Here is a 17,528-nt window from a genome sequence, read left to right as displayed (position 1 = left end):
CCCTTTGGGCCCCTTATTCTGTTGGGACCAAAACTCCCAAAATCAATACCAACCTTCCTTTTATGGTCATAAACCTTGTGTTTAAATTTCATAGATTTCTATTTACTTATACTAACGTTATGGTGCGAAAACCAAGAAAAATGATTATTTGGGTCCCTTTTTGGCCCCTAATTCCTAAACTGTTGGGACCTAAACTCCCAAAATCAAAACCAACCTTCCTTTTGTAGTCATTAACATTGTGTTTAAATTTCATTGATTTCTATTTACTTAAACTAAAGTTATTGTGCGAAAACCAAGAATAATGCTTATTTGGGCCCTTTTTTGGCCCCTAATTCCTAAACTGTTGAAACCAAAACTCCCAAAATCAATCCCAACCGTTCTTTTGTGGTCATAAACCTTGTGTCAAAATTTCATAGATTTCTATTAACTTAAACTAAAGTTATAGTGCGAAAACCAAGAAAATGCTTATTTGGGCCCTTTTTGGCCCCTAATTCCTAAAATGTTGGGACCAAAACTCCCAAAATCAATACCAACCTTCCTTTTGTGGTCATAAACCTTGTGTTAAAATTTCATAGATTTCCATTCACTTTTACTAAAGTTAGAGTGCGAAAACTAAAAGTATTCGGACGACGACGACGACGCAGACGACGACGATGACGCAGACGACGACGCCAACGTGATAGCAATATACGACGAAAAATTTTTCAAATTTTGCGGTTGTATAACAAAAATGAGGAAAAACATCAATAAAAATTTCCCTCTCGATACTGTCTTTTGATTGAAAGAAGCTTCCAAGTTTGGTAAAAAATCCAGGATAGTTTATGAATCTAATAAATGTTTTATAAACTTTAACTGCAGACTGTATGTAATGTTAACTGGAAGAAAAACTAAGTCCATTTATAAGTAAAATACGGAAAAAGTGATTTTTTTTTTACAAAATTTACTTCTGAATAATATCTTATGATCAGAAACAAGCTTTTGTCTAAGTTTGGTAGAAATCCAGGATGGTTTAAGAACATTATAAAAATTTTAAAAACTTAAACCACAGAGTGAATGTTTTGTTTCTGGCAAAAAAACTAAGTCCATTTATAAGTAAAATACGGAAAAGTGGAAATTTATTTTTACAAAATTTTCTTCTTGATACTATCTTATGATCATAAACAAGCTTCTGTCCAAGTTTGGTACAAATCAAGGATAGTTTATGAAAGTTATTAAAATTTTAAAAACTTTAACCACAGAGTGAATGTAATGTTTCCTCGCAGAAAAACTAAGTCCATTTATAAGTAAAATACGGAAAAGTGGAAATTTATTTTTACAAAATTTTCTTCTTGATACTATCTTATGATCATAAACAAGCTTCTGTCCAAGTTTGGTACAAATCAAGGATAGTTTATGAAAATTATTAAAATTTTAAAAACTTTAACCACAGAGTGAATGTAATGTTTCCTCGCAGAAAAACTAAGTCCATTTATAAGTAAAATACGGAAAAAATGGAATTTTATTTTTACAAAATTTACTTCTGGATACTTTCTTATGATCATAAACAAGCTTCTGTCCAAGTTTGGTAGAAATTCAGTATAGTTTAAGAAAGTTATTAAAATTTCAAAAACTTTAACCACAGAGTGAATATCTGTGGACGCCGCCGACGACGACGACGACGACGACGACGACGGAATGTAGGATCGCTTAGTCTCGCTTTTTCGACTAAAGTCGAAGGCTCGACAAAAAATGGTGGGTTCATGAACCTGGTATTGTGGCATGCCAAACCTCGCACTGTAATGGCAATTAATATTAAATATAACATTAAAATGACAACATAATATTACAGGACTACAATACAAATAAATAAGAGAACATATTAGACAAAGAAACACATGAATAATAGCTAACAAAAGGCACTAGGATGATCTAAGGTGGTACAGAAGAGTAAGGATGAGAAAAGTTTAGTTATTTTCTTTAAAATGGTCTGGATAGACTAAAGGGTAAATGCAGTTGATGACTACTGCGAAAGACTTACATGACCAAGGAAAGTAATCCTTATGAGTCCATAGCTTATACAGTTAGAAACAATAAATACTTACACAACAGAATGTATTGATGTGCAGTTAAAGCTTGTATTCCTTTCTGTCACTTTTATACACTCATAATCTGAAAATATTACATAAATAAACTGTTAATACAGAGGTATGTCTAGCCTTTTTGTATTTGCGATAATGCAAATTTTGAAATTAAAATAGCAACAGTCTAACATGTAAGTTTAAGTCAATTCAACCATGATTGAAGGTTCATGATTACACAATATAAATGGAAATAAGATGTACCAATGCTAATACACCTGTATACCAAATACTATTGACTTATCATCAGTAGTTTTCTTTAAACAAATCTGAACAAAAACTAATACATATAATTTTTTTAAAATTTCAAAGTAGACCATAATTGAGGGAGTATGGCCAAATAATCGGTATGGTTATGCGATGTACCAAATTAAGTATGTGAATACAACTGCATACCAAATGTCATTGACCTTCCACTAGCGGGTTCCCGTAAATGACCTACCGCTAATCTATAAATCACAAACTAATATATGTAAACGAAGCAAAGATTCAAAAACAATAGACAATAACTGAGGCGGCAGCCAAGGAAACACAATTTCCGCTTCAGCCGCCGGAAACAGCATACATATAACTCCCTTTTAAACTACATGTACGCCCTGAAGGCAAGACAAAATCAAAGCACAAAAGGCGCTGTAGGCAGTTAAGTAAAAAAAAAGCAGAGGCAAACTTGGCAGAAGTTAAGACGAATATTGTTGGCTCGGCTATTTCTCAAGTATTGAATAATATTTGTACCCTAAAATTTTCACTATCCAATCCCGCCACTTTCAAAGGTTATGTCCAATTATTTTTTTTAATATTTAATATCTGTGATTATGCACATACTGTTCACTGTCCCATGGACAGGGAAAGTTTGTGCCTGTCCATATTGAGGACCCAGTAATTTGTTAATTGTTGCTGTATATCATATCCATTTTTCATAATTGTTTTGTACATAAATCAGGCTGCTTTAGTTTTTATTGTTTTACATTTGTAATTCCTGGTCTTTTAAAGCTTACTATGCAGTATACATGTAGGTTTTGCTAATAGTTACAAGCTGCATGGAGGAATATACAACTGCTAACTAAATATCATTGACTTTTCATAAGTTGTCCTCTTTGAACAAACCTTTGGTTTTCTAGTTTGAATGGTTTTACACTAGTAATTTCTGGGCCCATTATAGCTTGTTGTTCGGTGTGAGCCAAGGCTCCGTGTTGAAGGCCCTACATTTACCTATAATGGTTTTTTTTTTTTAATTGTTATTTGGATGGAGAGTTGTGTCATCGGCACTCACACCACATCTTTCTATATCTACTTAACACATATCTAATTTCTAAGTCATTCAATGAACAATAATGAGAGGGTGGGGTTATATAATATCCATGGAAATGAAACTTTTAAATACCAACATGTTTGCATACCAAATGGCTTTGACTTAAGATTACTGGTACCTTAAACTAACATAAGTATAATAATCACAAACTTATTCAAGTAAACTAGTTAAAAGTTCAAAGTCAATAGATCATGCATATGACCAAGCGGGGTATGGACCAAATATCCTCTATGGAACTGAGAAGTACTAATGCTTCTTCACCTGCATGGCAATCATCATGTACTTACGACGATTGGTTTCAATAATAAATGAAATTTCAAAGTAACATAAGTTTCCAAGTAAAAAGAGAATAATTGAGGGGGCAGGGCCAAATATCCTCAATAGAAATTAAAAGTGACAAAGTTTATCCAACTGCACACCAAATATCATTGACCGTTCACTAGTGGTTCCTCAATAACTGACCTAATCAAAAACTAATACATGCATGTAAACTAAGTTTTAGAGTCAATAGACCATGACAAAGGGGGTGGTCTAAATATTATGGTAATTAGATATACCTATGCTAACACAACTGCTTACCAAATATCATTGACCTCCCATATACTAGACCTAATCAAACAATCACAAACTACATTTTTGTAATACATTGTTGATGCTGACAAAACAACACAACTATATATTATATGCCTCTCTTTTTGACTCTGTCATCTTTGGCAAGACAAAAATTCCAACAAATTTAATACAAATATTTTGTCCATCTTTTTTTAATATTTCTACATTCTTAATTTCTTAAATAAATCAATTCTGCATTAACACATAATTCGATATCAATTTGAAACGTTAAACATGTTTAATGTCTACTTTAATATGCGTCAAAAAACTTCGTAAGGCACAACGTTACCTTCTATAGGGCTTCTTTTCGTACCATGCGAGTTATTTAAACAGTAATTTCATAGAAAAGTGGTTTACCTGTATCAAGTTACTGAAGAAAACGCAAAGTTCTGATTCATGAAAACTTCACGAGTGTTTAAATATGAAAAAATCACAGAAAGAAACATCGGAAAAAGATGTGTTTACATTTCCGGAAAATGAAAAGTGCTTGTAAATCCAAATCAATTACGGCTTTTGAAGTGAAATAATTCTGTCCTTTAGCAAATTATTGATAACGTACTTAATCTTAATATTGTTTGAAGCGCCTTTGGCTATATCAAAGCACATGTAGCATCCTATAACACCAAAGCCTTAACTAAAACCCGATAAAGGAAACCATCTTGAAATGACCTTAATTGACATCGACAAAATCTATAAATACGTTACATGCAAATGAGGTCCCGATTGAAATTGCAATGGTCCTGGTCGAGTATAATGTTTGGGGGTTTACACGATGACAAATAATAACATCAGCTTGCATTAAATAATTAAATAAAATACATATCTTCGTACAATGTAGAAATAAAATAATCAAATATTCTTACAAATTCAAGACTTATACAGAGAGGAAGTAAGACAATGCTTTTAAATATTTACCTTTAGTAGGATGGAATCCACCAAATTCTACGGCGTCACTGATTAAAAATAGCTGAGACTATACGTACTAGCTAGCGCGCTATAACACAGAGCCGCAAAATAATATCCATGCGCCATTCATGCCATTTGGCAAATTTTAATGCCTTCATTACAAGCATTTTCGGCGATGAAATTATTCTTACAATAGTTCACTTACATCTTCATCAAAAGCACAGACGATAAAAAGCTATGCTTAACTTTTTAATTAGCACTTTTTCAAATGGGGAACATCAATTGTTTTGGGAAAATCGACGATCATTTAAGGTAATCTTCCTTATATTTATTGTTTTTCATAACAAAAAGTGTGAAATAAATGTCTAATTAGTTATAAAGAATCTTCCAGACCTGCCAGATCAGAGCAATGGCACTTTTTCAAAAATTCCCAGGGGGGAACCCAAATCCAGGGTGCTCGCATAAGGCAGCTTAACTGCCTAAAAAAACTATAAGTAGATGATACAGTCATGCTTTTAAAGCTTTTAAAGCACAAACTTGTATTTACCAGTTTCTGCAAATTAATAAAACAATTTGCATAGAACGCCCATATTGGGACAAACCTTATGTCAAAGACAGACGTTAATTATTTTGTTGATATTTCCCTCCCCCTCCCCCAAAAAAACATCACAAAACTTTTAAACATTTCAGTTCATTATTATTTGTTTGTATTCAAGATAAAGCTTACAACAGCAAATAATAAAATGGCGGTTAAATTAAAAGTAAGTGAAGTAAATTAATAATTGTTCATATGCCCAAAATAAGGCATTTGAGTTGTGATCTTTACATACATGTACATTAATTTACACTATGTAAATCAACTAGTTTTAAAATATACATGATAGTTTTATAATATTATAGTTACAATTTTTTAAAGGAAAATAGCCAAAGTTCAAAATTATGCCCTCGTTATAGCAATCGAGCACCTTTTCCCCGTTTTCTTTATCATGTCTAACAAATGAGATTGAGAAAGCTGACTCAAAAGCATGTGAATATGTTCAACATATCTTCAAGTCATCCTCTGTGAATTGTGTCGAAATATCAGGCGAAAATGCTCTTTTAAACTTAGCAGTTTATATAACCTACGTACCTTGTGACAAATTATAGTTAGGTGGACATATCTTAAGATGACAGGAACAATCTTCTTCAGAAGGTACACAATAACGTGCTTGGTTTGGTGGTATAGTAAAATTATATCCTCTTGTATAGTCACAGCGGCATAATGTATCATTTATCGTGGTAATGTTTCCATAAACAACTTGTCCTTCTTCGTTGCAGTAAGATTTTGTTAAAACACAGCCATAGCTTCCATCAGTCACGAATTTAAAAGGTTGGTAGAAATCACTACTACATTTAGCACCTTGAAGTGTTCCTTGAGTTGATCCTTCAACTATTATTTTTTTTCCTGAGTGCAAATAAAAATATTTTACCATCAAATACAAATTTACTGGAAAACAATTGTACAAATACAATAATCATAATATATGAGAAACAAAAATAATATCTTGAACCACATGTGATATGGGTTTCCCGGGCAGGTAATGATTTGCCAACCCTGACAGGTGTTATGGAAAAGTAGTCCCTTTTTATCAATTGTTGTTTTAATGTCACATATTTTTTTTCAGTTACTTAAGCTATCTTACAACAAGAGTGCACACATTAATTGATTTTATGTTGATGGTGTAAATATAAAGCTTTACTGCAACTATCACGTTAACTTAACATGTTCCAGAAGAATGATATCAAGGTCATATAAACCAAACAAGAAATACATATAAATCTTACAATCGTTCAAAAACACTTAATATAGTTGACCGATTGCTTATAGTTTCTAAGAAACAGACTTAACTGCTATAACCACTGAACCAGGAACATGAGGTCAAGGGCAGATGACACCTGCCAGTTAGGCATGTACACCTTATAGTCCTTCCATACACTCAATATACTAGACCTATTGCTTATATTATCCGAGATATGGACTTGACCACCAACACTTAAGGTGGTACCTAACACTACAGGGAGATAACTCTGTAAAGTCAGCTAAACGTTTTAATTACGTTGTGTTGTAAAGGGAATATTAAGCTTCTCAATGATTAAAATTGGTGTTTGTCAAACTGCTATATAACCAGTGTAATTTTTCTGACTAAACGGTTGGTTCCATTTTTTTGAAATTTTTATATTTTTGTTAAATGGTCAAAGTAAATACATTGTTAAAAATTTATGAAATTTAAACGAGCCAAATTAATTTTTGTGAAAGTGTTAGGTACCACCTTAACCGTGTTCACTCACTGATCCATGAAATCGAAGTCAAGTGAAAACTGACTGACAGGCATGAGAACTTGCAAGGTTGGCACATACTAAATATGGTTATCCTATTACTCACAATTAGAGAGAAATTAACATTACAAACAATCTTTTTTTTTCAAGTAGATACTGAACCATGAAAATGTGGACATGTGACAGAGACGAAAACTTCGTAACGATACATATACATGTATAATTATACAATGTATGAAGCATCGAGGTCTTTTACCTTCCTAAATATGAAGCTTTTAAGAAGTTAGCTAACGCTGCTTCCGCTTCCACCGGATCACTATCCCTGTGTCGAGCTTTCTGAAAATTTGCAGGCTCGACAAAAAACGGTAGTTCATAAATTGTACCAATCATCTTGCTGGATAAAATAGAAGAGGGGCAACAGGCATAAACTACAGAATGATATAACAAATTGCAATAAACAATTTATTTCCGCATTGGAAAAAAGGAAAGCCTTTATCAAGATACAGACTTTAAAAAGTTGATCTTTTAAGCGAAACTGCTATAATTGGACAGTACGTTTTGGTCAAAACAATATAGGTGCTAAATCTGTGTTCCTTTAGGGCTAAGGAAAAATATATCCTTTTGCCTTTGACTTAATGCAGAGTGCAAGAAGTATATCATTAAAAAAAATAACGGGTACACATATGGACCAATCAGGATTAGCCATACCGTTGTTTTATGAATACCAAGTTGAAATTGGAGTAAAAACTCTAATTTGACATTAAAATAAGAAGGATCATATCAGAGGGAACATCTGTTAACTAAGTTTCAAGTCGATAATATAGGACGTCAACTTCATTAAAAGCTACCTTAACCAAACACTTTAACCTGAAGCGATTTAGATACTAAGGATTTTATTATCCTTTCTTATTTGGCACAACTTTTTTTTTTATTTGGGTTAGCAATGCTCTTCAACTTTGTACTTGTTTGGCTTTCTAACTATTTTGATCTGAGCGTCACGGATGAGTCTTATGTAGACGAAACGCGCGTCTGGCGTATTAAATCATAAGCCTGGTAGTTTAATCACTATTAAGAGAAAAGAGGATGTTAAAGCAAATACATGGAATTTCAGTTTTAAATTTAATTTTGTCTTTCAATTGTATAAATGTTCTTATATAGAAATATTAGAATTATTTGGAAATTTATGAACAATTTTCTTAAAAACTCAATTACGACTATTATTGAATGTCACTCTATTATTATAGAATTAGATTGACCATTTAGCCCAACCTTCATGACCTTTATGACCCTAACAAAATATCAACATCCTTTAATTTCTGAACCATTTGCTGGTGACCTTTTATTTTAGATGTTAGAACATTTTTTAGAGTATGTCAGTGAATGTACTGTTACATGTAGCTGGAGGTAGTAATGCGCTTTAACGGTCATTTTCGGCTATTATTACATGTAACGTCAAATTGGTAATTTTTTTACCGTGATTCGTCAGAGGTCTCAATAGTTATCGTTACCGGGTTTTTTTTCAGAAAAAAATAACGTCATTCGTCAAAATCAGTCGATGTTTTTATCGTATAAAAAAACTAGAGGCTCTAAAGAGCCTGTGTCGCTCACCTTGGTCTATGTGAATATTAAAGGAAGCAGATGGATTCATGACAAAATTGTGTTTTGGTGTTGTGATGTGTTTGTACATCTTACTTTACTGAACATTCTTGCTGCTTAAAATTATCTCTATCTATAATGAACTTGGCCCATTAGTTTCAGTGGAAAATGTTAGTAAAAATTTATGAAAATTGTTAAAAATTGACTATAAAGAACAATAACTCCTAAGGGGGTCAATTGACCATTTCGGTCATGTAGACTTATTTGTAAATCTTACTTTGCTGAACATTATTGTTGTTTACAGTTTATCTCTATCAATAATAATGTTCAACATTATAAATGACCAAAAACAGCAAAATTTCCTTAAAACTAACAATTCAGGGTCAGCAACCCAACAACGGGTTGTCCGATTCATCTAAAAATTTCAAAGCAGATAAATGTTGACCTGATAAACAATTTTACCAATGTCAGATTTGCTCTAAATGCTTTGGGTTTTGAGTTATAAGCCAAAAACTGCATTTTACCCCATGTTCTATTTTTAGCCATGGTGGCCATCTTGGTTGGATGGCCGGGTCACCGGACACATTTTTCAAACTACTAACCCAAAAGATGATTGTGGCCAAGTTTGGATTAATTTGGACAAGTAGTTTCAGAGGAGAAGATATTTGTAAAAGATTACTAAGATTTACGAAAAATGGTTAAAAATTGACTATAAAGGGCAATAACTCCTAAAGGGGTCAACTGACCATTTCAGTCATGTTGACTTATTTGTAAATCTTACTTTGGTGAACATTATTGCTGTTTATAGTTTATCTCTATCTATAATAATATTCAAGATAATAACCAAAAAGAGCAAAATTTCCTTAAAATTACTAATTCAGGGGCAGCAACCCAACAACGGGGTGTCCGATTCATCTGAAAATTTCAGGGCAGATAGATCTTGAACTAATAAACAATTTTCCCCCAATGTCAGATTTGCTCTTAATGCTTTGGGTTTTGAGTTATAAGCCAAAAACTGCATTTTACCCCATGTTCTATTTTTAGCCATGGCGGCCATCTTGGTTTGATGGCCTGGTCACCGGACACATTTTTCAAACTACTAACCCAAAAGATGATTGTGGCCAAGTTTGGATTAATTTGGCCCAGTAGTTTCAGAGGAGAAGATTTTTGTAAAATATTACTAAGATTTATGAAAAATGGTTAAAAATTGACTATAAAGGGCAATAACTCCTAAAGGGGTCAACTGACCATTTCAGTCATGTTGACTTATTTGTAAATCTTACTTTGCTGAACATTATTGCTGTTTACTGTTTATCTCTATCTATAATAATATTCAAGATAATAACCAAAAACAGCAAAATTTCCTTAAAATTACTAATTCAGGGGCAGCAACCCAACAACGGGTTATCCGATTCATCTGAAAATTTCAGGGCAGATAGATCTTCACCTGTTTAACAATTCTACCCCATGTCAGATTTGCTCTAAATGCTTTGGTTTTTGAGTTATAAACCAAAAACTGCATTTTACCCCTATGTTCTATTTTTAGCCATGGCGGCCATCTTGGATGGTTGGCCAGGTCACCGGACACATTTTTTAAACTAGATACTCCAATGATGATTGTGGCCAAGTTTGGTTTAATTTGGCCCAGTAGTTTCAGAGGAGAAGATTTTTGTAAAAGTTAACGACGACGACGGACGACGACAGACGACGGACGCCAAGTGATGAGAAAAGCTCACTTGGCCTTTTAGGCCAGGTGAGCTAAAAATATGTATAACTGTGATTTTCAATAATTTATCAAAGTCCAAAGCCTGTTATTTCAGCAAAAATTAGTGGAGCAGAAGGAAACTTAAACTTGATCTGTAACTCATCATGGTTAACTCACATACCAACAAGAGTGCACACACTGAAATGTCTCGCCTTCTTTACTAATCATTGATATTATGTTGATAGTCCTAAGTATAAAGCTTTATTACAACTGTCACATAAACATTACATTAACCAAGATAACTAAACAAAGACCAATGAACCATGAAAATGAGGTCAAGGTCAGATGAACCATGCCAGGCTGACATGTACAGCTAACAATGTTTCCATAAAACAAATATAGTTGACCTAATACTTATAGTTTAAGAAAAATAGACTAAAACACAAAAACTTAACACTGAGCAATGAACCGTGAAAATGAGGTCAAGGTCAAATAAAACCTGCACGACTAATATATAAATCATAAAATATTTCCATACACTAAATATAGTTGACCTATGGCGTATAGTATCAGATAAAAAGACCAAAACTGAAAAACTTAACTTTGACCACTGAACCATGAAAATGAGGTCAAGGTCAGATGACATCTGTCCGTTAGACATGTTCACCTTACAATCATTCCATACAACAAATATAGTAGACCTATTGCATAAAGAATGAGAAACACAGACCAAAACACAAAAACTTAACTATAACCACTGAACCATGAAAATGAGGTCAAGGTCAGATGACACCTGCCAGTTGGTCATGTACACCTTACAGTCCTTCCATACACCGAATATACTAGCCCTATTGCTTATAGTATCTGAGATATGGACTTGACCACCAAAACTTAACCTTGTTCACTGAGCCATGAAATGAGGTCGAGGTCAAGTGAAAACTGTCTGACGGGCAAGAGGACCTTGCAAGGTACGCACATACCAAATATAGTTATCCTATTACTTATAATAAGAGAGAACTCAACATTACAAAAAATCTGAACTTTTTTTTCAAGTGGTCACTGAACCATGAAAATGAGGTCAAGGACATTGGACATGTGACTGACGGAAACTTCGTAACATGAGGCATCTATATACAAAGTATGAAGCATCCAGGTCTTCCACCTTCTAAAATATAAAGCTTTTAAGAAGTGAGCTAACACCGCCGCCGCCGCCGCCGCCGCCGGATCACTATCCCTATGTCGAGCTTTCTGCAACAAAAGTTGCAGGCTCGACAAAAATCAGCCCAATATCTGAAAGTGTTTAGAAAAAAAGTCTGTATAACTGTGATTTTCAACAATTTATCAAAGTCCAAAGCCTGTAATTTCAGCAAAAATTAGTGGAGCAGAAGGAAACTTAAACTTGATCTGTAACTCATCATGGTTAACTCACATACCAAAAATCAGCCCAATATCTGAAAGTGTTTAGAAAACTAGAGGCTCTAAAGAGCCCGTGTCGCTCACCTTGGTGTATGTGCATATTAAACAAAGGACACAAATGGATTCATGACAAAATTGTATTTTGGTGATGGTGATGTGTTTGAAGTTCTAACTTTACTGAACGATTTTGCTTCTTACAATTATATCTATAATGAACTTTGCCCATTAGTAACAGAGAACTATATTTGGTAAAAATTTACATATATTTACCAAATTAATGAAAATTGTTAAAAATTGACTATAAAAGGCAATAACTCCTTAAGGGGTCAATTGACCATTTAGGTCATGTTGACTTATTTGTAGATCTTACTTTGCTGAACATTATTGCTGTTTACAGTTTATCGCTATCTATAATAGTATTCAAGATAACCAAAAACGGCAAAATTTCTTTAAAAATTACCAATTGGAGGGCAGCAACCCAACAACCAGTTGTCCAATTCATCTGAAAAATTCAGGGCAGATAGATATTGACTTGATTAACAATTTAACTTCTTGTCAGATTTGCTCTAGATGCTTTGAATTCATAGTTATAAGCCAAAAACTGCATTTTACCCCTATGTTCTATTTTTAGCCGTGGTGGCCATCTTGGTTGAATGGCCAGGTCATCGGACACATTTTTCAAACTAGATACCCCAAAGATGATTGTGGCCTAGTAGTTTCAGTGGAGATTTTGTAAAAGATTACTTAGATTTATGAAAAATGGTTAAAGATTGACTATAAAGGGCAATAACTCCTAAAGGGGTCAACTGACCATTTTGGTCATGTTGACTTATTTGTAGATCTTACTTTGCTGAACATTATTGCTGTTTACAATTTATCTCTATCTATAATAATATTCAAGATAATAACCAAAAACAGCAAAATTTCCTCAAAATTACCAATTCAGGGGCAGCAACCCAACAACCGATTGACCGATTCATCTGAAAATTTCAGGGCAGATAGATCTTGACCTGATAAACATTTTTATCCCATGTCAGATTTCCTCAAAATGCTTTGGTTTTTGAGTTATAAGCCAAAAACTGCATTTTACCCCTATGTTCTATTTTTAGCGGTGGCGGCCATCTTGGTTGGTTGACCAGGTCACGCCACACATTTTTTAAACTAGATACCCCAAAGATGATTGTGGCCAAGTTTGGATTAATTTGGCCCAGTAGTTTCAGAGGAGAAGATTTTTGTAAAAGATTAATTTAATTTATGAACTAGAGGCTCTAAAGAGCCTGTGTCGCTCACCTTGGTCTTGTGCATATTAAACAATGGACACGGATAAATTCATGACATAATTGTGTTTTGGTGATAGTGATGTGTTTGTAGATCTTACTTTACTGAACATTCTTGTTGCTACAATAATATCTATAATGAACTTGGCCCAGTAATTACAGTGGAAAATATTTTCTAAAAATTTACAAAAATTTATGAAAAATGTTAAAAATTAACTATAAAGGGCAAAAACTCCTAAAGGGGTCAACTGACCATTTTGGTCACGCTAACTTATTTGTAAATCTTACTTTGCTGAACATTATTGCCGTTTACAGTTTATCTCTATCTATAATAATATTCAAGATAATAACCAAAAACAGCAAAATTTCCTAAAAATTACCAATTCAAGGGCAGCAACCCAACAATAGGTTGTCCGATTCATCTGAAAATTTCAGGACAGATAGATCTTGACCTGATAAACACTTTTACTGCATGTCAGATTTGCTCTAAATGCTTTGGTTTTTGAGTTATAAGCCAAAAACTGCATTTTATCCCTATGTTCTATTTTTAGCCATGGAGGCCATCTTGGTTGGTTGGCGGGGTCACGCCACACATTTTTTAAACTAGATATCCAAAAGATGATTGTGGCCAAGTTTGGATTAATTTAGCCCAGTGGTTTCAGAGGAGAAGTTTTTGTAAAAGATTACTAAGATTTACGAAAAATGGTTAAAAATTGACTATAAAGGTCAATAACTCCTAAAGGGGTCAACTGACCATTTTGGTCATGTTGACTTATTTGTAAATCTTACTTTGCTGAACATTATTGCAGTTTACAGTTTATCTCTATCTATAATAATATTCAAGATAATAGCCAAAAACAGCAAAAATTCCCTAAAATTACCAGTTCAGGGGCAGCAACCCAATAACGGGTTGTCGGATTCATCTGAAAATTTGAGGGCAGATAGATCTTGACCTGATAAACAATTTTATCCCTGTCAGATTTGCTCTAAATGCTTTGGTTTTTGAGTTATAAGCCAAAAACTGCATTTTACCCCTATGTTCTATTTCTAGCCATGGCGGCCATCTTGGCTGGTTGGCCAGGTCACGCCACACATTTTTTAAACTAGATACCCCAATGATGATTGTGGCCAAGTTTGGTTTAATTTGGCCCAGTAGTTTCAGAGGAGAAGATTTTTGTAAAAGTTAACGACGACGGACGACGACGACGACGACGGACGCCGGACGCCAAGTGATGGGAAAAGCTCACTTGGCCCTTCGGGCCAGGTGAGCTAAAAATGGTTAAAATTGACTATAAAGGGCAATAACTCCTAAACGGGTCAACTGACCATTTTGGTCATGTTGACTTATTTGTAGATCTTACTTTGCTGAACATTATTGCTGTTTACAGTTTATCTCTATCTATAATAATATTCAAGATAATAACCAAAAACAGCAAAATTTCCTCAAAATTACCAATTCAGGGGCAGCAACCCAACAACCGATTGACTGATTCATCTGAAAATTTCAGGGCAGATAGATCTTGACCTGATAAACATTTTTATCCCGTCAGATTTCCTCAAAATGCTTTGGTTTTTGAGTTATAAGCCAAAAACTGCATTTTATCCCTTTGTTCTATTTTTAGCCGTGGCGGCCATCTTGGTTGGTTGACCAGGTCACGCCACACATTTTTTAAACTAGATACCCCAAAGATGATTGTGGCCAAGTTTGGATTAATTTGGCCAAGTAGTTTCAGAGGAGAAGATTTTTGTAAAAGATTACTTTAATTAACGAAAAATGGTTAAAAATTGACTATAAAGGGCAATAACTCCTAAACGGGTCAACTGACCATTTTGGTCATGTTGACTTATTTGTAGATCTTACTTTGCTGAACATTATTGCTGTTTACAGTTTATCTCTATCTATAATAATATTCAAGATAATAACCAAAAACAGCAAAATTTCCTCAAAATTACCAATTCAGGGGCAGCAACCCAACAACCGATTGACCGATTCATCTGAAAATTTCAGGGCAGATAGATCTTGACCTGATAAACATTTTTACCCCATGTCAGATTTGCTCTAAATGCTTTGGTTTTTGAGTTATAAGCCAAAAACTGCATTTTACCCCTATGTTCTATTTTTAGCCGTGGCGGCCATCTTGGTTGGTTGACCGGGTCACGCCACACATTTTTTAAACTAGATACCCCAATGATGATTGTGGCCAAGTTTGGTTTGATTTGGCCCAGTAGTTTCAGAGGAGAAGATTTTTGTAAAAGTTAACGACGACGGACGACGACGACGACGGACGACGGACGACGACGGACGACGGACGCCAAGTGATGAGAAAAGCTCACTTGGCCCTTCGGGCCAGGTGAGCTAAAAAGTGTACATTGTATCGTCATACACCAAAAACTACCGTTAACGTCATTTGGCAAGAATTTTTACCTTTTTTTCGTCATGAAGGTACACCCATTACGACCCTCTTAGCTATTTTAAAGACATAGACAGTTAAGTTGGTATGTATTTAGAAAATAATTAGTATTACCTCGTGCTTCAAAATCGGGATGATCTCTACAAAATTCCACAAATGTTTTATTATTCTTATCATATAAGCAAAAGTAACTGCTGTTAGAGCCACAAATATTGTCAGCTCTATGTTTCCAGTGTGACTGAACAGGACACTGAAAGCTAAACACAGCATCAGATATCTTCAATATGGATATAGCCTGAAATTTAATTAAGTAAAAAGAAAATGTTAGTTGACAAACATATACCCAGATAAAATAAGCATAATCCATTGTGTTCTAAACATGTATTAACATTCAATTTGGACTCAGACTTCTTTTTAACTGAGTTTTAATGTGCGTCATGCTATGTGTTTTTTTTTTATTAATCTTAAATTGGCTTGAGCTATAGGGGGAGGGTTGAAACATCACAAAACAATGTTTAACCCCGCTGCATTTTCCCAAGTCTCTGACATTTGTTAGTCTATAGTATAGTATTTTATTATTTTATTTTTAGCTCATTTACTTTACATGATTTGGAGTTTAGTGTGGCGTTTAATTTCACTGTACACAATATATTAAGGGGACAGCTGATTAACACCTCTGGGTGCCGGATGTTTTGGCTGCGTTGACGACCCATTGAGTGCCTTCTACTGTTGTGTACACTTTGGTCGGGTAGTTGTCTCTTTACCATTATTCCCAAATTTCAATTCTAAATTTTAATTTTTGAAGTCTTTCTTTAAATATTTCAGATTGGATATAATAGCTTTCATTTAACCACTCATCCAATGAATTATAAACAAGATTGCACACATGCTTAAATCATTTCTGCTTGCAAAAATGTATCATAGTTTACTTATACTACATATGCTGTATATTCTCTTTTCGCTATGAGTTTGTCTTTTGCATGCATTACCTAATTATCTACCCATTTGTCCATTTTTTTCTATTGCCTTTTTAAAAGCAGGATCGCATTCTCGCAGGTTACTTTTTTTTTTTAAATTCAACTGTATTTTTACAATTATCCCTAAAACAAGAGTCTCCTTACCAAGAAACAACTGTAAATATCCATGTAAAAGCTGATTTGGAAATATTCTGAAAGCTGATGCTGCAAAAAAAAATCGGTATTAGTTACATATTGTGAAATAGTTCTAATACAAAATGTACGATAATTTGATTGATTGTTGGTTGCTTAACGTCCAGTGGCAAATATTTCATCCATATTTAGGACGATTAAATAAAGTCGGGTGAGGGGAAGATAGAGCCGAAATGAATTTTATTGACCCGATAAATTCCGTATTAGGAGAACTGCACACTGTGTTACGAATTTATCATATATTTGTTATTTAAATATTATTATATTCAAATTCAATTATTAGGACAATACCAACCAAGTACATTTACATATGTAATCTAAAACTGTGAAAAATGAAAAATATTGGTACGATAAAGTAACTAAAAACAAATATTTATAATATAAGGATATGGTAAATTACTCTAAAACAGGATAAAATGACGTAGTGTAAATTGATTTGGGACAAAATTAATGATACAGGTGTATTCTTCAAAAGAAATGTTACTTTCTGTGTTTCCATTTTTGGCAACGATATAAACATGATCAAATGATAAATAATTGAGGGAATCTTATGGCTTATTAATTACAACATGGCGACGTCCGTCAGCAGAACAGGAACGCGGTAATGCCCAAGCTCCACTGTTTACAATTTTGATTTCACGAGTAGATATAGTTTATATACATATATATTTTTCCTTTTTATTCATTGTTATAA

General features: G+C 33.8%; 1 protein-coding gene across 4 annotated transcripts in view; it reads right to left on the bottom strand.

The window, feature by feature from the left end:
• LOC143042207 (uncharacterized) overlaps positions 1-17,528 on the bottom strand; it is a 175,917-nt gene that overhangs the window by 21,502 nt on the left and 136,887 nt on the right. For 2 of the 4 annotated variants that reach the window (XM_076214474.1, XM_076214476.1), the window contains exons 2-5: positions 16,787-16,846; positions 15,780-15,960; positions 6,074-6,388; positions 2,082-2,148 (exon numbers count right to left, since the gene is read on the bottom strand). The exons of the other annotated variants lie outside the window; for them this stretch is intronic. In XM_076214474.1, the coding sequence (XP_076070589.1) occupies positions 2,082-2,148; positions 6,074-6,388; positions 15,780-15,960; positions 16,787-16,810 (587 nt within the window). In that variant the 5' untranslated portion in view covers positions 16,811-16,846. The remainder of the gene's footprint in view (positions 1-2,081; positions 2,149-6,073; positions 6,389-15,779; positions 15,961-16,786; positions 16,847-17,528) is intronic. 4 annotated transcript variants of the gene reach the window in all.

This window comes from Mytilus galloprovincialis, chromosome 8, assembly GCF_965363235.1.
Source record: "Mytilus galloprovincialis chromosome 8, xbMytGall1.hap1.1, whole genome shotgun sequence".
Lineage (NCBI taxonomy): Eukaryota > Metazoa > Mollusca > Bivalvia > Mytilida > Mytilidae > Mytilus > Mytilus galloprovincialis.
Note: the sequence above shows the minus strand (reverse complement) of the source record. Positions and strands in the feature narration are given on the sequence as shown.